Here is a 21493-nt window from a genome sequence, read left to right on the forward strand (position 1 = left end):
TTTGCTCCCTTTATTCATCCCTCCCTCAGCCGCACAGCACATAATTTATTTCTATATATTCATGTCTGTCCCGTCCCCTCTAGGGTGGAAGCTTGTTGTGGGTAGGGACCATTTCTACCAATTCTATCATACTCTCCCAAGCGCTTAGTACCATGCACTGCACACAGTAAGCGCTCAATAAATCTGAGTCCTCCCTTGGAGGGTGGCAGAAGTCCCCGCCCCATCTGCCTCCCCTGTTCAGTTCTCTGGTTTGACAGAGGCTAAGTCAGGCAATAGCGCCCCCATCTGGTAGTGGAGGGCCAGCTCCACTGCGTACACAGGTCAGGAAGAGGTGTGAACATTGGGGCAGTGATCCCAAAGTCCCTCTGAAAGTCAGCCTCAGCACCTGCTGAAGATACAGGCTCAAGCAGGTGATGGGACTTCTTCCGGGAAAAAGTGAGAGTGACGCCTAGGCTCTCCGCCTCCGTGACTCAACACCGAGGTCCCCTGGTTGCCTCGCCTGCGGTTACTGACATGTCGAGCCCCGGCTCGAAAAGTCGGCTGTGTGACCACAGGTTTTCTCTGGACTCTCGCCTGCAGGTCCTATAACCAATGCCTTCATCATGATAGCCCCCGCCAACATGTTCAACCCAGACTACAAGCCCAGCCTGCCTCTGCCCAAGTTCAGCAAGCACCTGCATGGAACCGAGGGCGACGAGCCGGGAGGGGACAAAGTGACCGTGCGGCTCGGGCTGCATCAACAGGTAGGCTAGAGAGAAAAGGGCGGAATCAGGGTGGGAAACAGGTTTCAGGTTGGCTCAAGGCAAGTAAGGGCCACCCGGCTTCTCATCTCTTGGGTTGCTCCCTCTCACCCAGGTACGCAGACCCTACTTGGAAAGTCTGAACAGGGGATGCTTTTATTTTTCCTAAAATTCTTGATTAGCAGGTTATTTCCAGAGGGCACCAATTTTGCAGGGGATCCTGGCTATGGGGCTGGAAAGCAGTGGAGAGTTTTGGTTCCCTTATCTTTCCTCCAGCCAACCAAAACGTGGCCCAGTGGAAAGAGCCTGGGGCTACGAGTCAGGAGTTCCAAGTCCCAGCTCTGCCTCGGCCTGCTGGTTGACCTTGGGCGAGTTCTGAGGGTGTTTGTTCGGATCAGGCCAGATGGGGACTGACTCAAACAGTGAGTCCAGTGGCCAGAAGAGAGGATCGGGCTGCTGTTGTCCCCCCTGGGGAAGCTGTGGTCAGAGAGGGATGGGGAGAGGGGAGAGGGATGGGGAGAGGGAAGAGGCGGGGAGCGGAGTTACCTCCAAGATGGGAGTAGTAACCTGCCTCTCACTCTTTGGAATGTCTGATACTCAGACTTCAGTAGACCGGGAGCTCCTTGAGGGCAAGGATCATGTCTCCCGACTATTGGATCGTACTTTCCTGAGCAGGTAGTTCAGCACTCTACACACAGTAAGCGCTCGATAAATACCATTGATTGAATCGCGAAGTCAAGGGCAGGGATTAGCGGTCGAGACTATGGGGTTCTGAGGGAATGAGTACTCCTGCAGCCTCTCCCCAGTTGGCAAGTCTGGTGACTCGCTGGGCAGCCACTGGCTTCCTGTTGGCTTGGCCCATTAATCAGCTGATGGTATTTTTTGAGCACTTACACTGTGCAGAGCACTGTACTTAGCACTTGGGAGAGTAATAATAATTATGGTATTTGTTAAGCGCTTAATATGTGCCAAGCACTGTTCTAAGCACTGGGGTGGATACAAGGTAATCAGGTTATCCCACGTGGGGCTCACAGTCTTAATCCCCATTTTAGAGATGAGGTAACAGAGGCACAGAGAAGTGACGTGACTTGCCCAAAAGGTCACACAGCAGACAAGTGGCTCGCCTCAACCGGGATTAGAACTCACGTCCTCTGACTCCCAAACCCGTGCTCTTGCCACTAGGCCATGCTGCTTCTCAGTACAATATAATGGAGACAGACATGGAAATAAATTACGGGCATGTACATAAGTGGTGTGGGATTGAGAGTGGGGTGAATAAAGGGAACACAGATCCAAGTACCAGGGAGAGGGAGATGGGGAAATGAGGGCTTAGACAGGGAAGGCCTCTTGCAGCAGTTGTGACTGTAGTAAGGATTTGAAGGTGGGGAGAGTGATCGTCTGTCTGATATGAAAGGGAAGGGAGTTGCAGGACGCGGGCGAGGGGTTGGCGGCGAGATAGATGAGTAGGTTGGTGTCAGAGGAGCGAAGTGTGTGGGCTGAGTAGTGTATGTAGTAGGTGAGTTGCGAGGTGAGGTAGGAGGGGCCGAGGTGATGGAGTGCTTTAAAGCCAATGGTGAAGAGATTCTGTTTGATGCGGAGGTGGATGGCCAACCACTGGAAGTTCCCTTCTCTCGGAACTCTCCCCTCCGGGTCACACTGGTTGGAGTGTGGTAGGATATGCTGGCCGGCCGCCTGGCTGCCCTCCACAATTAATAATAATAATAATAGTGGCATTTGTTAAGCGCTTACTGTGTGCCAGGCACTGTACTAAGCAGTGGAGCAGATACAGCAACTCGGGTTGGACACAGTCCTTGTCCTAAATGGGACTCCCAGTCTCAATCCCCATTGTACAGATGAGGTAACTAAGGCCCAGAGAAGAGAAGTGACTTGCCCAAGGTTACACAGCAGACAAGTGGCGGAGTGGGGATTAGAACCCACGACCTTCTGATTCGCAGGCCTGTGCTCTATCCACTAGGCCATGCTGTAGTTCATTTATTCATTCAGTAGTATTTATTGAGCGCTTACTATGTGCAGAGCACTGTACTAAGCGCTTGGAATGTACAGTTCGGCAACAGATAGTTCAGCTCCAGCCACCCCCTTCGGGGAGCAAGAGCTCTTCTCTGCCAGACCCCACCAAGCTTAGAAAGAGCACATCCCCCTTCCTTTCACACGGGTGGCCCAGATCACTCAGCTCCTCCAGCTTGTCTTGTCATGCTCCCCTCCCCGGAGAGCAGCGGGGCTGTCAAGCTTGATGGATTCACTGTGCGCGGAGCGGGCCTGTGCCTCTCCGCAGCGCGTGGCCTTCCCTGCTTGCTGAAGTGGGGTGAAGGGGGGGAGGGGGAGGCAGCTCGGAGCCAGGAAACAAACGTCCTCCCCCAGCAGCAGTAGCCCAACCCATCCATCTCCTCCCAGGACCACATTCTTCCTGGGATGGCTGCCTGAATGCTGACTTAAAGCGAGCCAGGGCATCTGGAGGGACTCACTGCCCCTCGTCTCCTCCAGCTCCGCGGTCTCACACAGCACCCCACCTCCCAGGACAGACCCGGTCTAATAACTGGGAGGCTCGTTAACCACAATAAGAAGAATTGTGGGATACTTAGTGCATACTAGGTGCCAAACACTGGGATAGATCGAGATAATCAAGTCAAGACGTGGTCTGTGTCCCACATGGGGCTCCCGGTCTAAGAGGAAGGGAGAGCAGGAATTTCATCTCCCTTTTTACAGATGAAGGCACTGAGGCCCCGAGAGGTTGTGACTTGCCCAAGATCCCACAGCAGGTACAGTGTAGAGCTGGCATTAGAACCCAGGTCCTCTGACTCCCAGGCCTGTGCTCTTTCCACCAGGCCCCACTGCTTCCTAAAATGTTTCTTTCCCAGATATAAAGACTCGTTCCAGAAGGCACACATTCTGCCTCCCCTTTGCCGCCTTTGAGTTGGGGGTTCACTTATTTTTCAGGTGAAGAATCTGAGGCAGATTGAGAGGGGAAACAGTCTGTCTCTGGCTGGGGTTTGTAATTGAACCCAGGAGTCCTAACTCAGCCTTTCCTTCCCCCTCCCCCAGCGGGACTTTGGAAATGAGGAAGCAGTGTGGTCTAGTGGAAAGAGCCCGGATCTGGGAGTCAGAGGGCTTGGGTTCTAATCCCAGCTCTGCCAGTTGCTTGCTTTGGGACGTTGAGCCAGAAGGTTGATTGCAAGGAGGAAATGTTGGGCAGAGATGGTAAGGGTTGGGGACGGTCAAGAGGGTCATGGAGGGTGGTTGAAGACAGGACCCCAGAAAAAGACTAGGATTCAGCTGAGCCACTTTTTCTCTCGCTCTCTTTCTCCCTCACTCTCTCATCCCCACCCCCTCTCAGGGTTCTGATGAGACCTATTTGGACAAGACAGGCAGGCTGCACTCACTCATGAGCTGTACATTGGAGAAGGTGAGCCGTCTGCCCCATGACACCAAGCTCAGAGACCAACACCCCCCCGCCTCCCGGCCAAAAACCCCTCTGCCTTGGCTATGAATTCCTATGAATTCCAGCAGGTGTATGTATAATCCAAACGGATTTTCCCCCAGGTGGGAGGGCTCAAAGGCTTCCTGAGCTGAAGCCATGACAGGGGTCATGTCTTTGAGGTCTGCATTGCAGGCAAACAGCCAGCATTTGGCCTGAGCACTAGGTTAGCAGCACCCCCTGGGGAAGGGAAGGGGTGACTCTTGTTCATGGCCAAAGGATTCTGGAAACCTCCAGGAACTTGGGGGCTTGATAGGTTCCCCACCACCCCACTGTCTCCCCTGGTCAGACAAGGGAGGTTGCTTTCCTTCCCTGTTCTGACTACCTACCCTCTGCTTCTCCTTGCCAAGAACTTGCTCGGGTGCCAAGAGCAGTTGAAGAACCGGGTGACCGAGCTAGAGGATGAAGTGAATAACCTCCGGAAAATCAACAAAGATCTGTTTGACTTCACTGCCCGGATCATCACCAGACCATCCAAATAAACCAACCCCCAGATTCCTCCCCTTTCCCCAGACATTCCTTGCACCCCCTTTCAAGATCCAGGACTTTTGGAATCATAACAGTTACAAAGTGACAGTTATCATCCCTTGTCTCAGAACCATCAGTGAATCAATCTGTGGGCCGAGAACTTGGTGGGGGGGGGGGGGGGGCGACCCCTGTGGGTACAACGCAATGAGAAGACCTGTTTCCCACCCTCAAGGACCTTATGATCCAGCAGGCAGACACTAAATAATCACAAATAGGAGAGAAAAGACTGGAAAGATGGATATGTGGATGAGGAAGGGCTGAAAGGATAGATGGAGCATGCTGGGCCAGAGAACAGTTAAGTGGTGAGCCCAGATGCACAGTGAACAAGAATCAGTGTATTTAAAAGGAAAGATATCAAGAGGTTTTGTGGAGCAGAAGCTTCGAACATCCATAAAAACCCACTGTCTTTTTCCTTCACAAGCAGTGGGGGGTTTTTTTGTTTGTTTTTTCTGTCTCCCCATTTCTCTCTTTTTCGCGCTCTTTTTCTCCTCTTTCTCCCTCTTTATCTTCTCTCCCCACACTTTTTCTCCCATCCCCTCTCTCCCAACTTTCTTTCTTTCTCTCCCCCTCTGCTTCCCTCTCTCTCTCCCCCTCCCCATCTCCACTCTCCTTACCTCTGGTTCCCAGAGAATCCAAGGCCTGAGATTATTTTCTTTACCTTCACCTAACTGCAAGCTTTTTTTTTTTTTTTGTAACAAGATTCTGCATTAAATCTGATTTTTTACCTTGTGGAGTTTTCATTTCAAATCAGGGTCCCTGGAACATCCGTGGCTTTGTGCTCCTTCCAAAAATAAGGTGGAACAGCCAAAACTGCATTGGCTCTTCCTCCTTTCAAGTTTTTGGGGAGATGGGCGCACCATGATTATACCAGGCAGGTTTGGACTTATAAAATGTTTTCTTTGGTTGATGTTTGGGTTCTTTGCTGGATCATGCAAGATTGGGATTTGATGTGCTCGTTTTCCTCACCCTCTGGCCCTCTGTGGCTCCAGCAGAAAGAACAACCCTGGGAGCAAGTAGGCAAATACCCGCTGGAACTTCTGCCATCAGAGCATATGGGGATTTAATGCCTGCTCCCCATCCTACTTAAACTGTGAACCCCCTATGAGACAGGGGCTGCATCTGACCTGATTATCTTGTAATAATAATAATAACTGTGTTTTTTATTAAGCACTTACTATATGCCACGCACTTTGCTAAGTGCTGGAGGGGATGAATACAAGCAAATCTGGTTGAACACAGTCTCTGTCCCATGTGAGCCACATGGTCTCAATCCCTATTTTACAGATGGTTAGAAATTAAGTGACTTGCTCAAGGTCACCCAACAGACAAGTGGTGGATCTGGGATTAGAACCCATGATCTTCTGACTCCCAGGCCCATGCTCTATCCATTGTGCCATGCTGCTTCTCATATCTTGTATCTACCCCAATGCTTAGTACAGTGCTTGGCACATAGTGGGTGTGTAACAAATACCACAAGTGTGAGTGGTGCTGGGCAGACTGCTTACGTCAGTCTTATTGGTCACTTCGCATTGGTTCTTGGTCCTGAAATCTCTGGCCCAGACCTCCGCCTGTCGCTCTTTGCAGGAGACTCCCATCATCCCCACTCTCCCATGGTTGCCCTCTTAAGATAGCGCTGGTAGTGGACTAAATCCTGCATGTGGATTCAGTGTACCTGGACTAATCTGGTCTGGCCTAATCGGGAACAATCTGGAGAGATGAGTTGGGGTGTGATAGGAAAGTTGGGTGATCTAGACCAGAGACTTGAGAATGAATTTTGGAAGTATAAAAACCCCCCTCTTTTTTTTTGCTTCAGAAATCATTAGCCTCTCACCTGTCCAATCGGGTCAGGACTAAGACCATTCCTCGGCCAGCCCAAGTGTTCTGTCAAACGACAGCACCGGGATGTTCGGAGGAACTCCTTCACGGTGGCCCTTCTGGACAAGCTGTACTCGTGGCTAGGAACGGACTGTCCGCTTTTCTCCGGCATCATCAAAAAACCTTTACTGGGTCTCCACCACGGGCAGAGGGTGTCCTGGGGTCTCTGGGACATACTGTGGAAGGAAAAGACCTGATCCCTGCCTTGGAGGAGCCCCCAATCTAATGGCTGTACGGTGGACACAAGTTGCCCGATACCCAGTGTGTCAGAGTGGAGCTACAAAGTCCCCCCGTTTGACTTAATAATTGTCTGTCCTATTCCAGGATGCCGCGCCAGCCGATGAAACCCGCTTGTGAGCGCGGTTGAAGAGGTCGCCGTGGGACTGGCGAGCCCAACCGCACTGCCCATTCAAAGACTCCCCTGGTGGCTTGCTCTGTGCAGAGGAGGGTGGGGCGGGGTGGGGGGGCTCCCCTCATTTCCACCCTTAGTCAAAGAAGAGCAAGTTGAACCTAGGAGGCAGGGAGACTGGGACTAGGCCAACCTACTTTATGATTTGCTCCCGCTTGGACATCTCACGGGGTGAGGAAGGAAGTCGGCACTCGGGGGAAGCAACTCACCCCTGCCTGGAAAACTGGCGGAATCGCCTTGGCTTGTCTCGGGGTTGTGCAGCCAGGGAAGATGAGATCTTTACAGATTTCTGCAAACACCTAGTGACAGCTCTCCTTGGGAGCTGAAGGCTGCGGGGAGATCTCTGAGTGCTGCCTCTAACCCTTTGTTCTTTCTTTCAGATGACCTGTTTTGTACTGCGCTGCTGGAGGCTGTGGCACCCCTGGGGGCCGAGGACGTGGCTAGAAAACCTGAGTCCAGTCTTCCACCCTCTCTTCACTTAGGATCTGACTTTCCCCCTGCCTGACTCCTCCTCCCTGGTTGACTTCCCACCCCTCAGGATCTTTGCTTATCTCCGGTGTGCCAATCACCCCTATCACTTCCTCAGCTGTACTCTCTTGCTCCAGGGGCAAGAGGGTTGGGGCGGGGGAGAAGAGGGCAACAACCTGTCACTGCGGGGCTCAACCCGTTTTGGGCTCGCTTCCACTGAGAGCTAACGAGGTGACCTTGGGCAGCCGGGACCTGGAAAACTCATCGACTCTCCCCACCCTCTGCTGGGACCTGGAGACTCGAGCCTCTCTTGTTCCTTCCGTGCTCCTTCCCCGCCCACCTGGCGAGAGGGACATTTGAGATCTGACTTCCCTCTCAGGCGATGGCAGCTCCAACAGGTCTAAGAGCCTGGAGGCAGAAACCCCAGAGAGCAAGTTCGAAGACCTGAGGGGAAGAGAAAAAGGAAGAGGGACAATGAGGATGGATGCCAAGGGAGATGGGTTACGGGGTGCGGGGGTGGGGTGGGGAATTGCACTGGTGTCTCTGGGGGAAGTGAGCTGGACTCCTAGCAGCGCTGTACCTGGAGGCTTGAGAGGCAGAGGATGCGGGCAAGGCGACCCTAAAAGCCACCTCATGGCTTGTTTAATAAAAGAGGAAAATCCATTTGATTTAGAGTGCAGTTTAATATCTGCAGTCTGAGTCGAAGCTGCCCGCTGCCAGCACTTAGATAATGCTTTTAGTTTAATAAGTGATATGGCCCCTTCTTGCTCCCCTTCTCGCTCTTTTTCTCCCTCTCCTGGCTCGGTGGGAGCACACTGCGTCAGAGGAGCAGCCGCTCCATAGCCAGAGAGCGGGGGCAGCCAGCAAGCGGCCCAAGACGCTCCTAGCTGCCAGCCGGTTTGGGACAATAGAACGAGGCAGCCTGTGGGGGGTGGGTGAAGCCTGCAGCTTCTCGGTTGCTCTGCCCTTCCCCTGACTGGGGGGGGGGGGGGGGGGGGATTTCCATGGCAGAAAGTCCGGAGTGCAACGCAGCTGTGAGCTTCCTGGCAACAGTGCCCTGGGCCCACCGTCCGGCCACCACTGGTCCAGTCGCTGTTGCTTTGGATTCAAGGGAGTCTGGGGGACTCTTGCTGCTGGAGGAAACAGTGGGGTGGATTGCCCGGCTTCTCAGTGGCACCAAGGAGCTATTGCCGATTGTGCTGCCAGGCAGAACTTCAATATGATTTTGTTGCTGAGGAATAGGAGTTGGGGGCATGCAGCTGGTCAGGCTTAATCTGGGGAGAGACCGGGTGATCCGATGGTCAGGGCCCTGAAATCGGGGGCAGGAAACTTGAGGCTCTTGTCCCAAATCTGCTGGGGACGTCCTGTGTGACCTGATACTCTGTGGCCTTCCTGTGCCTCAGTTTCTCTCATAGGGTAGAAGCAATACCCTCTCAGCACCCACATCCCCTTGCCCCGCCAGCATTATCCCTCCCTCATGAGGCTATTTTCAGTTCCTCGAGGGTCTAGTCCAGATAGAGAGTGTTCAGGTGGAGTGAGCGGGCCAGGTCAAATTCCAGACAAGGAGCCACGCCAGAGTGAACAAGGATGAAGGCGGCGAGGACAACAGATGGGCTTTTCAGGAAGATTTACCCATTGCGGCTTGCTCGTCCCTCCCCACTCCATCAATCTGCCACGGCAGCGGCCGACACCATTTAATGATCCAGCTGTGATGGGGACTCCTAGGATCTGCACAGATGGGAGGTCCCTATTGCCATAAATCCTGTCCATGTCCGCGCCCCTCCTCCTTCCCCTCCCCAGGGCTGACACTCTGTCTCCTGTCGCTTAAGTCACCCAAGTGCCTACTCTGAGTCCTGCCTCTGATTTATCTCAATAATTAAACGTCAGTTGAGAAACAGATAAATTATCTGTCCCGGAGATTTGGTTAATAGTTTATTTGGCCCAAGCGCTAATTCTGTTACAGTGAATTCCCTGAGGGGAGTTGAGTTTGCAGTGAGGTTTGAGATCATTGAGGATTTTATAATCCTGGCTTTAAAAATAAAACAAAACAAAAACATTAAGGCGTAAAAGTGTGAAATGTAATCTTATAGTCACTCCTACACATGTACACTTTGCCACTCTGAACCTCCCTCCCCCCATCCCCCCCCCCCCCCCCGGCAACTTTTCCTCCCTTCCCTTTAAGCACATTCAGCATTTAGTGAGCACCTGTGGGGTGCTTGGTAACATTATATGGCTTCCCACCTCCCTCTGCTTCAAGTAAAAACTTGACTTCAAGTTTTTAAGTAAACTTAAGTAAACTTCAAGTTTTCAAGTAAAGATCTTGGCTTCTAGATCAGCCCCTCCAATTTACATATCAATTCATCTCATCTGTTGCTATAAAGCTTGCACTCTTTGCTCCTCCCAAGCTCACTACTGACCTTCCCTCACTCTCAACCTTCCTGCCTCCCTCCATTCTCTTAGTTCCCTGTGTTAATACTAAATGTTAATATTAACAGTGATATTTGTTAAGTACTTACCATGTGCCAAGCACTGTACTAAGCACTGGCCAGGTGCCACATGGGGCTCACTTAAGTAGGAGGGAGCGCAGGTATTGAATCCCCATTTTGCAGATGAGGGAACTGAGGCACCAAGAAGTTAAGTGACTTGCCCAAGGTCATACAACAGGTGGTGGATCCAGACTAGAACCCAGGTCCTCTGGCCCCCAGGCCTGGGCTCTCTCCACTGAACCATGCTGCTTTTTTTTTTTTTTTAATGGTATGTGGTAAGTGCTTACTATGTGCTAACTGCTGGGATGCTGGGATAGATACAAGATCATCAAGTTGGACACAGTACGTCTCACATGGGGCTCACTGTCTTAACACTCATTTTATAGATGAGGTACTTAAGACACAGAGAAGTTAAGTAACTTGCCCGAGGTCTCACAGCAGACAAATGCAGAGCAAGAATTAGAACCCAGGTCCTCTGGCTCCGCTAGGCCACGCTGCTTCTCTGTTCTGTTTCCTTCCCAGTTTGGAACTCCCTCCCCTGTTAAATCCACTGACTATGTTTTACTTATTCATTCAATAGTATTTATTGAGCGCTTACTATGTGCAGAGCACTGTACTAAGCGCTTGGAATGTACATATCGGCAACAGATATCTTCAAAGCCCTTTGAAAAATCACCTCCAGGATGCCTGCCCTGATTGAATCCACCCCACCGTAGTCGTGTCCAGCCACCTTAGCACTTCTTTATTCAACACTATTTTTTATGGTACTTGTTAAGTGCTTATTATCTACCAGGCTCTGTCCTAAATGTTGGGGTAGGTACAAGATAATCAGGTTGAACACTGTTACTTGTTAGCTATGTATCTCTTTCGGATTTTCATTTGTATATTCAATTCCTTATTCTGCTAGGTCATCCTAATACACCGAATTACTTCCTGTCACATCCTCCCATGCGTGCACACACACTAAGAATAATAATAATAATAATGTTGGTATTTGTTAAGCGCTTACTATGTGCCGAGCACTGTTCTAAGCGCTGGGGTAGACATAGGGGAATCAGGTTGTCCCACGTGGGGCTCACAGTCTTAATCCCCATTTTACAGATGAGGGAACTGAGGCACAGAGAAGTTAAGTGACTTGCCCACAGTCACACAGCCGACAAGTGGCAGAGCTGGGATTCGAACTCATGAGCCCTGACTCCAAAGCCCATGCTCTTTCCACTGAGCCAAGTCAGTCTGCTATCTTTGAGCTCTACTGCTCTATTTCTTAGTAAGATCACTTTTATGCAGCATGTAGCCATGACTTAGGTCGTTCAGCTCATGGTAGCCAACCCTTGGAAGTTATCCTCCTATGCACACTGCTTGTAAATATCCTTTGTCTGTTCCTCCCCTTTCGATTCTGATTTAGATTTAGATTGTCTCCTTGAAGACAGGGACCAGGACTTTACAATCCAGTGGGGGGAGTCAAGTGGCCGTATTGCAAACATACAGTGGGGGGAAAAGAGTAAGAGCTCCAAATGACCAAGAGAAAGCACACAATTCGCTCCATAGCTGTGAATGCTAGTGTGGCATGACCAAGGAAGATTTGAGATGGATCAGCAAAGACCTTCCGGGGGAGGGGGCTTGTTAGGAAAGCTTGTAAGATGGTCGTGTGCATGTACTTGTACATGTCCAAAACTGAGCTCATCTTCCCTCCCAAACCCTGTCCTCTCCCTGACTTCCCTGTCACTGTGGACGGCACAGCCATCCTTCCCGTCTCACGGGCCCGCAACCTTGGTGTCATCCTTGATTCAGCTCTCTCATTCACCCCACACATCCAATCCGTCACCAAGACCTGCCGGTCTCATCTTTACAATATCGCCAAGATCCGCCCTTTTCTCTCCATCCAAACGACTATCGTGCTGGTACAAGCTCTCATAATATCCCAACTGGATTACTGTGTCAACCTCCTCTTGGATCTCCCTTCTTCCTGTCTCTCCCCACTCCAGTCTATTCTTCATTCCGCTGCCCAGATCATCTTCCTACAGAAATGCTCTGGGCATGTCACTCCCCTCCTCAAAAACCTCCAGGGGTTGCCTAACAACCTTCACACTAAACAAAAACTCCTCATTCTTGGCTTCAAAGCTCTCCATCACCTGGCCCCCTCCTATCTCACCTCCCTTCTTTCTACTGCCCATCCCGTACACTCCGCTCCTCTGCCGCTCACCTCCTCACTGTCCCCCGTTCACGCCTGTCCCGCCGTCGACCCCTGGCCCACGTCCTACCGCTGTTCCGGAATGCCCTCCCTCCTCACGTCCGCCAAACTAACTCTCTTCCCCTCTTCAAAGCCCTACTGAGAGCTCACCTCCTCCAAGAGGCCTTCCCAGACTGAGCCCCCCTTTCCCTCTCCTCCCCCTCCCCTCTCTCCCCCCCACCCTCTGCTCTTCCCCCTTCCCCTCTCCTCAGAACTGTGCTCATTTGTATATATTATTTATTACCCTATTTATCTTGTTAATGATGTGTACATCCCCTTGATTCTATTTATCTTGATGATGTTGTCTTGTTTTTGTTTTGTTCTGCTTTGCTTTGCCGTCTGTCTCCCCCGTTTAGACTGTGAGTCCGTCATTGGGCAGGGATTGTCTCTAACTGTTGCCGAATTGTACATTCCAAGCGCTTACTACAGTGCTCTGCACATAGTAAGTGCTCAATAAATACTAGTTAATGAATGAATGAATGAATGAATGGTCCCTAAAGTTTTCAAGTTGGTACACGCTTGCAAACAATTCTCCTTGCCCCAGTCAGAAGGCCAAGTACTGGGTGGAATCAATCATTGGTATTTATTGAGCGCTTACTGTGTGCAGTGTACACTGTGTGCACTGTAGTAAGCGCTTGGGAGAGTAACATACAACAGAATTGGTCGACACGTTCCCTGCCCACAATGAGCATTCTCACCTCCCAATGCAGACATTTGGTTTGCATCACCTCCCATCCTGGGTGAGAGACCCCATCCACATCCAAAGCCACATCACCCATTGAGCAGAACTTGTGGGAACAGGGCGTCCTGGGACCAGGCTTCTTGGATGATCTCATCTCGGCCCCCAGCGCTTAGTCAAGAACTTAGCACCTAGTTAGTGCTGAACAAATACCACCATGAGTACACTGGAGTTTAAAACTTGGAATCAGTGTGGCCTAGTGGAGAGAGCACAGGCCCACGAATCAGAAGGACCTGGTTTCGAATCCCGGCTCTGCCAATTGCTTGCTTTGCGACCTCGGGTAAGTCACGTCACTTCTCCGTGCCTCAGTTTCCTCAACTTTAAAATGGGGATACCCGTTCTCCCTCCTACTGAGATTGTGAGCCCCATGCAGGATGGGGACTGTGTCTTATCCAATTAACTTCTACCTACCCCAGTGCTTAGAACAGTTTGACGCATAATAAGCACTTAAAAAATACCATAACAACAACAACAAAAATCCCCAAAGTGGTCTGTGCTCCCTCTCAACTTCCTCCTGAACGTGTCCACTAATTGCTTAGCACAGAGTAAGTGCTCAATAAATACCAATGATTGATTGATTTTTCTCCCGTGAACAGATACGGAACCGGAGACCCAGGCCCCATTCGTGCAGAGCCAATATGGTAGAGATCAAACAAGCTACATGTTCCTTGTTTGAAGTCCCCTGGCTCAACCTTCCAGGTAAAAAAGGGGACTGCCCAGGAGGAGTCAGTTCAACCTCTCTGTCTTTTCAACCTCCCCCTCACCGCCCAGTTGCCCCCTCCCTGTCTTCCTTTTAGAGTACCTCTGCAGTGATGAGCTATTGCTGTTCCAGGTGCCCGGTGGCCCCTGGAGGAGAACTGGTGAAGGGAGGGACCAGCAATGGGGACCCTCAGGATGACTTTCTAACTCTGGGAAGAAGAAGAGACTTGGCTGAACTGCAGCACCCTGTGGGGACCTCTCTGACATGGCCTTTGTATTGGGCGAGTAGATTTATTCCGGGTTCGTTTTCCTTCCCATAAGTGTGGGGGAAAGGGAGAAAATGGCTGGGGATGAAGTCTGCAGTCGTCAACACCTCTCGTCCAATGTCAGTTTATAGGGAAGGTGGGCTTCCTAGAGGAGGCAGGCTTGGAAGGCCAAAGGCAGATGAGGGTTGTCTGCTCTGTCCTCATGCCCCCCTCCCCCCCCCCACACACTGCACCACCCTATCAAACTGCTGGGCCTTCAAAAACAGGGATCTTGTCTTCTCCCTCTGTTCCCCGCCCCCACTCAGAAGCAGCATGGCTTAGTGGATAAAGCACGGGCCTGGGAGTCAAAAGGACCTGGGTTCTAATTCCAGCTCTGCCACAGGTCTGCTGTGTGACTTTGGGCAAATCACTTCCCTTCTCTGGACCTCAGTTACCTCATCTGCAAAATGGGGATTAAGAGTATGGGCCCCATGGGGGACAGGAACTGTGTACGATCTGATTAACTTGTCTCTACCCCAGTGCTTGGCACATAGTAAGCACTTAACAAGTACCATTATTATTATTAGTAGTAGTACCGGGCTCTGGAACCAGTGGGGTTTGACACATATTGCTGGGAAGATGGAGGACCTGAGCAGGGTGATGGAGTTGAGGGAGGACAGAGACCTAGGTGGAGCCCAAATGGTCACTGGGACAGGACCTCTGGGAACATTGGGAGAAAGAAATAAGGACAGGCATGAGTTCCCCTAGAGTGAACAAGTTGCAAACAGGTGGCAAAATGCCCTGCCGATTAGCCTGCGGAAGAGCTCAGGTGCCATTTGTCATAGGGCAGCAGCCAGCTGGGCAGGGCAGCAGGAACCATCTGCTGAAGGTTTATTTAATGCAGGGACTTGGGTGCAGGGAAGGGTTGGCATTTCTAGTTACTCTTTGGAGTTGTAGGGCCATCTCAACTGTCCTCCAGACCTTAGTTTCCCTCTCTGTGAAATGGGTGAGAGACGGAGTCTACCATGACACCGTTCCTCCCTGCAATGTCCACAAGATTGAAAGATATATTAGGGTATGGAGGGGGAAGGGCTGGCTGCAGCTGCCTCAACCTTGGCCCCTCCCCTCCCCACCTCTAACCCTTACCCACGCTCCCACAGCCTCCCCAGTGTCCAGCTCAGTTTCCCTGATTCCCTTCACGAAGTGTCTCTGCCCTGAGGCCCCATCCATCCGCAGTGCTTAGTACAGTGCCTTGGCATAAAGTAAGTGCTTAACAAATGCCATTATTATTATTTCTATTATTATCATCATCCTCCCCGTGGTGTCACAACCAGTCTCCGGTTGCTCATTAGGCTCACAAGCGGCCACAAAAGGGTTTTTCTAGAGATGAATCTGGAGGATCTGAGCTCTGGGGCAATTTGGGTCCTGCAGTTCCCTTGACATTGGCAGCCACTTCCTCATTCACATGGGCAGTCAGCTATTTATTGAGTATTGACTGTGTGCAGAGCACTGTAGTAAGCGCTTGGGAGAGTACCATACAACAGAGTTGGTAGGTGTAATCCCTGCCCACAAGGAATTTACAGTCTAGAGGTGGAGACAGACATTAATATAAATTACAGCTATGTACATCGGTGCTGTGAGGTTGAGAGTGGGGTGAACAGAGAGTGCAAATCCAAGTGCATGGGTGACACAGAAGGGAACCCGGCCCTGCCACTTATCAGCTGTGTGACTTTGGGCAAGTCACTTAACTTCTCTGTGCCTCAGTTACCTCATCTGTAATATGGGGATTAAGACTGTGAACCCCACGTGGGACAACCTGGTTATCTACCCCAGCGCTTAGGACAGTGTTTGGCACAGAGTAAGTGCTTAATAAATACCATCATTATTATTATTATTAGAAAGGAGTGGGAGAAGGGAAATGAGAAGGGAAATTCATTCATTCGATTGTATTGAGAGCCTATTGTGTGCAGAGCACTGTGCTAAGCACTTGGGAGAGTATAAGACAACAGAATCTCTTGAGTGATGAGTGAAGGGCCCTCCACATGTTCCCCCCCTTCTTGGAGGCAGCAGTTAACAGGTGAAGAGGGAAGGATGAGGGAAAGGGTAAAGAGGAAAGGAATCATCTGGTCACAGCCTTTGATGCTATTTATCGTGATTATGTTGTCTTGTTTTTGTCCGTCTGTCTCCCTCGATTAGACTGTGAGCCCGTAATTTGGCAGGGATTGTCTCTGTCTGTTGCCAAATTATATATTCCAAGTGCTTAGTACAGTGCTCTGCACATAGTAAGAGCTCAATAAATACTATTGAATGAATGAAAGAATGGGTCAGGGCTTCATCCCAGAACAGGGGTTGAAAGAAATGAGCGTGGCTGGCCAGAGAATGGGGGCATTGGGGATGTGGTGCGCTTGGCGTGGGGGGAAACTCTGCCCAGCAGGGCTGGCTCATTTCCAGCCCTAGAGGGTTTAGCATTATGCTAGAGCTTTGCCAACGGGGGCACAGTTGTCAGGTCGTGGCCTTGGAGGATGTATGCACTAGCCTGAATGCACTAGCCCGAGTTTGGTGTTTCTAATAATAATAATGGTATTTGTTAAGCGCTTACTATGTGCCAAGCACTATTCTCAGCGCTGGGGGAGATGCAGAGTAATCAGGTTGTCCCATGTGGGGTTCAAAGTCTTAATCCCCATTTTACAGATGAAGTAACTGAGGCACAGAGAAGTTAAATGACTTGCCCGAAGTCACACAGCAGACAAGTGGCGGAGCCGGGATTAGAACCCATGACCTCTGACTCCCAAGCCAGTCTTTCCACTGAGCCATGCTGCTTCTCTTATTGCCCAGTGCCCCCTGCTCTCCCATCCCAACAGAGGCCGGGGGACAGGGCTTTAGGGGACAAAATGAGGAGAGGAAAATGGTAGGAAGAGGGAAAAAGAGAGAAGAGAAAGAAGAAGAGGAGTAAAGGAAAAGGGATGGGACGAGAGAGGAAGGTAAGACACCACCGTATTCCTTTTGCAAAGCAGTTAGATCCTGAAATGTTCTACAGACCGAAGCTCATCTGTCATTTTGTTTTCTACAGGAGACTCCACCATTTTTATCACTCTCCCAAGTGTCTAGCTCAGCTCCTCCTCCTCCTCCTGCTCCTCCTCAGCTGTCGCCACTGCGGGAGAACAAGGCCAAGAAGTGAGTGCTGTTCTTGCCCCGCAATCGTTGAGCCTGGTATCTGGCCCAGGAATTACTCTTGCCCTGGATCCCGGCGTTTCCCTGCCTGGCATGCAGCATGCCCACTACCGCAGTCAATCAATCAAATGATCGATCAATGGTATTTATGGAGCACTTACTATGTGCAGAGCACTGTGCAAAGCGCTTGGGAAAGGACAATACAGCAGTACTAGCAGACACCTTTCCTGCCCATAATGAGCTTACAATGCACATGGGTCCCGATAAGGGGCTTCTACTGCTCCCGGCCTCAGGTTCCAAGGGGGCAATCTGGCCCTTTCCTCGACCTTGACGGGCCCCCACGCCTCCCCGCTCCACTCCTGCGCATCATCGGACTGGCAACGAGTGGAGTGGGGTGGGGAGGAAGGGAGAGGGAAGAGATCTGATCATCCCGGGTGCCGGGCATGGGGAAGGGGTCAGAGCTGTCAGGTTTGCCCTGCGGCCCAGAGAAGCCAATAGGCACCCCACGGGTCTCCACAGATCCCCTGGTCAGAGATGACATCCTTCTAGCAGAAGGCAAGAAGTGAAGCCTTCATCTTTACTCCTCCCCGGGCCGGGCCAATTTCTGGCTCCAAGGGGCGGGGTGAGCTATGACGACCTTTCCTGCCCCCCAAAGCTGGGGCGGGGGGTGGTGGGGCGAAGCTCATGGTGTCATTCTCACTGTGCTGAGTCTGTGGGGGCCATCACTCCCAGGGAGTAGGAACTTCTGCTTGGGATGGTTTGCCGGGTTCTTTGGTGTCTGCTTCCCTTCATTCTTTGGCAGCCAGTCCCATAGGCCTCTTCTCGGTGCCTACGCTCCCTGAGCCTTTGGATACTCTAACCAGCAGACTCATTTATTCACATTAAGGTCTGCCTCCCCCTCTAGACCGTAAACTCGTTATTGGCATCTGCTAATTCTGCTGTACCATACTCTCCCAAGTGCTTAGTACAGTGCTCTGCACAGAGTAAGCGCTCAATAAATACCAATGATTGAGCGACTGAGGAGGGCGCTGAAGCCATCTTTCCTTGTTTATCCTGCTGGTCTCAGGGCCCCAACTCAGCTGGCAGCCGCTTCCAGAGGGGCAGTCCTTCCCGTGGCATTGTTCATCCTGGAATAAGCTTAGAGTCCCTGTCTTCCCAGGGACAACAGAGAGAGGGGAGGGGCATGGTGTACCTAATTCCGACGGAACTTCGTTAAGCTACTCATTAGATTTGTCTCAAAATCAATATTTTTTGCCAGCTGGTACTTGGCAATTCTATTCATTTAATAGATTTCTCTCACTCAACTTCTGGCACTGGCTGCAGAGATTAGAAGGGTGGTTTTTTTTTCCATCCCCTCCCTCTTTGAATGGGAGCGTGCATATCAGCTTGATTGGTGCCCCTCCCCCAACTCGTGCCCACCTGGAAGTACCTTTCTCCTGGCCAGTCCCTTGGCAAACAGAAAAGGGAAGCAACCAATCAATCAAACGTATTTATGGAGCACTTTCTGTGTGCAAAGCACTGTACTAAGTGTTTGGGAGGGCATAAAACAATATCAATCGATCGATGGTATTTATTAAGCACTTCTTGGCCTTAGTTCCCTCATCTGGAAAATGGGGATAAGAGTGTGAGCTCCATGTGGAATAGGAACTGTGTCTGACTGATCGACTTGTATCCACCCCGGTGCTTGGAACAGCATCCTCTGTTGTAAGTGCTTGACACATAGTAAGTGCTTAACAAGTATCATAATTATTACTATTATTATTAGCACTTACTGTGTGCAGAGCACTGTACTAAGCCCTTGGGACAGTACTCATTCATTAATTCAATCATATTTATTGAGTGCTTACTGTTTGCAGAGCACTGTACTAAGCACTTGGGAGAGTACAATATAACAATAAACAGACCCATTCCCTGCCCACAAGGAGCTTACAGTCTAGAAGGGCAGAGACAGACATTAATAGAAATAAATAAATGACAGATATGTACATAAGAGCTGTGGGGCTGGGAAGGGGGAAGTACAAAGGGAGCAAGTCAGGGCGACACAGAAAGGAGTGGGAGAAGAGGAAAGTGGGGTTTAGTCTGGGAAGGCCTCCTGGAGGAGATGTGCCTTCAATAATGCTTTGAAAGGGGGGAAGGGTACTTGTTTGTCAGATTTGAGGAGGGAGGGTGTGTAGGCCAGAAGCATGATGTGGGCAAGGAGTCAGTTTTAATATGGCTTTGAAGATGGGGAAAGTGATCATTTGTTGGATATGAACAGGGAGGGAGTTCCAGGCTGGAAGGAGGACTGGGGCAAGAAGTTAGTGGTGAAATAGACAAGATCTAGGTAAGTAGGTTGGTTTTAGCAACTGAAATGTGCGGGTTGGGTAACAGAGGGAGAGGAGCGAGGGTAGGTAGCAGGGGAGAGTTGATTGCCTTAGAGCTGATGGGGGAAGAGTTTTTGTTTGATGTGGAGATTGATGGGTAATCTTTGGATGTTTTTAAGTAGAGGGGAGATGTGCACAGGACAATTTTTTAGAAAAATGATCTGGACAACAGAGTGAAGCATGACCTTTTAAGCCAACCTACTCACTGTGCCTCACTTTCATCTCTCCCCCTGCCAGTCTCTTGCTCACTTCCTCCCTCCTGCCTGGAATAGTAATAATAATAACAGTAGTATTTGTGAAGTGTGCTTACTGAGTCAAGCACTGTTCTAAGCGCTGGGGTAGATACAAGCTAATCGGGTTAGACACAGTCCCTGTCCCACATGGGGCTCACAGTCTTAATCCCCATTTTACAGATGAGGTAACTGAGTCAGGAGAAGTTAAGTGACATGCCCAAAGTCTCACAGTAGACATGTGGTAGAGCCGGGATTAGAACCCAGGTCCTCTGACTCCCAGGCCCATGTTCTTTCCAAAGCAACAAGCTGCTTCCCCAATTCATTTCTAATCTCTCCACTTGATATCCCCCAACTGCCACTTAAACTCTTCCACACCACCTAAGCACTTAGGTACTCACTACCCTGTAGCATTTATGTAATTCTCTACTGTTACCGCCTCATCTGTAATCGATTTTAGTGTCTACTTCCCCAGCTAGATCGTAAGAGGGAAGGGATCATGTATATTCGTTCTATTGTATCCTCCCAAATCCTTAGTACAGTGCTCTGCATACAGTAGATGCTCAACAAATGCTATTGATTGACTGTCCTGAAAGGACTTGGGATCAGGGGCTCATTAGAACTCTGTTCTTTTCTGTTTGGTGTTCAGTCTGATCTGTCTGTCTGCCTCCTGGCAGCCTCTTATTTTCTCATACTTTCTGCCCTGAAGAAGGAGGAGAAGCTGGGCTCCCTACCCTGAGGCAGAGCAGTAGCAGTAAGGGCATTTATTGAGCACCTATTGGTTGCAATACACTGTACTGAGTCCTTGGGAAGTACGATCGATCAGTCATATTTATTAAGTGCTTACTGTGTGCAGAGCACTGTACTAAGCGCCTGGGAGAGTACAATACAACAATATAACAGACACATTTCCTGCCCAAGTACAAAACAAGTGATGCATTCCCTGCCCATAAGGTACACGCTCGCTAATCTAGAAGGCTACTATTTACTAACAGAATAATCGAGAATCAGCGTAGCCTAGTAGAAGGAGCACAGGCCTGGGAGTCAGAGGATGCTCAGTACAATGCTCTGCACACAGTAAGCGCTCAATAAATATGATTGAATGTGGGTCCTAACCCCGGTCCCACCACTTGTCTGTTGTGTGACCTTGGGCAAGTCACTTCACTTCTCTGTGCCTCAGTTATCTCATCTGTAAAATGGGGGTTAAATCCCCTTCCTTCCTACTTGGACTTTGAGCCCCATATGGGACAGGGACTGTATCCAACCTGCTTAACTTGTACCTACCCCAGCGCTTAGTTCAGTGCCTGGCACACAGTAAGCGCCTAACAAGTATTATCAAGATAAACGAGTGAATGTTCAAGTGAATAAATATATACACCCAAAGGCTGCTGATGGGTAGAAAGAAGTTCCTAAGTGCTAAGGGTGGCTTAGGAAGAGTTTAGGGATGGGCAGGGTTGTTCCCTTTTCCTCCCCCCGGGCCTCCAGTCCAGGGGGGGGTTTGTGAAAGAGGGGGGATGGGGTAGAGGCCCATTCCCAACTGCCGCCTGGGGCTCACGTCTGCCCCGCTGTAGAACTGAGACCTGCCGTGGGGCTTGGGGCGGGGGCCTCGAGGGGTCATCGAATGGGAGCGGAGCGGGGCGAGAGGGAGGGAAGGAAGGAGGGAGGAGCCGTGGGCGGGGCCAGGGTCCCTGCATGTTCATGGAAGGTGGGGGGCCGGTGACACCGATCCGTGGTCGAGGGGGCGGAGAGGACTTGGGGCGCGGGTGCTAGAGCCCGATTGGCCGGGGAGCGGGCCGGGACCCTTTCCTCTCCGGCTC

At 50.7% G+C, this 21493-nt stretch overlaps 1 protein-coding gene across 2 annotated transcripts in view; it reads left to right on the forward strand.

The window, feature by feature from the left end:
- WDR18 (WD repeat domain 18) overlaps window positions 1–8181 on the forward strand; it is a 31183-nt gene extending 23002 nt beyond the window's left edge. The window contains exons 8-11 of one of the 2 annotated variants that reach the window (XR_003754597.2): window positions 580–743; window positions 4093–4161; window positions 6961–7060; window positions 7426–8181. Coding sequence is in view for 1 of the 2 variants with exons in the window: in XM_029051658.2 (XP_028907491.1) it covers window positions 580–743; window positions 4093–4161; window positions 4584–4715 (365 nt within the window). In the remaining variant the exon portion in view is untranslated. Of the gene's footprint in view, window positions 1–579; window positions 744–4092; window positions 4162–4583; window positions 5487–6960; window positions 7061–7425 lie in introns of those variants that run through there. The other variant, XM_029051658.2, reaches the window with a different exon arrangement.
- The last annotated feature ends 13312 nt before the right edge of the window (window positions 8182–21493 follow it).

Source organism: Ornithorhynchus anatinus, chromosome X1, assembly GCF_004115215.2.
Source record: "Ornithorhynchus anatinus isolate Pmale09 chromosome X1, mOrnAna1.pri.v4, whole genome shotgun sequence".
In the NCBI taxonomy this organism is placed as follows: domain Eukaryota; kingdom Metazoa; phylum Chordata; class Mammalia; order Monotremata; family Ornithorhynchidae; genus Ornithorhynchus; species Ornithorhynchus anatinus.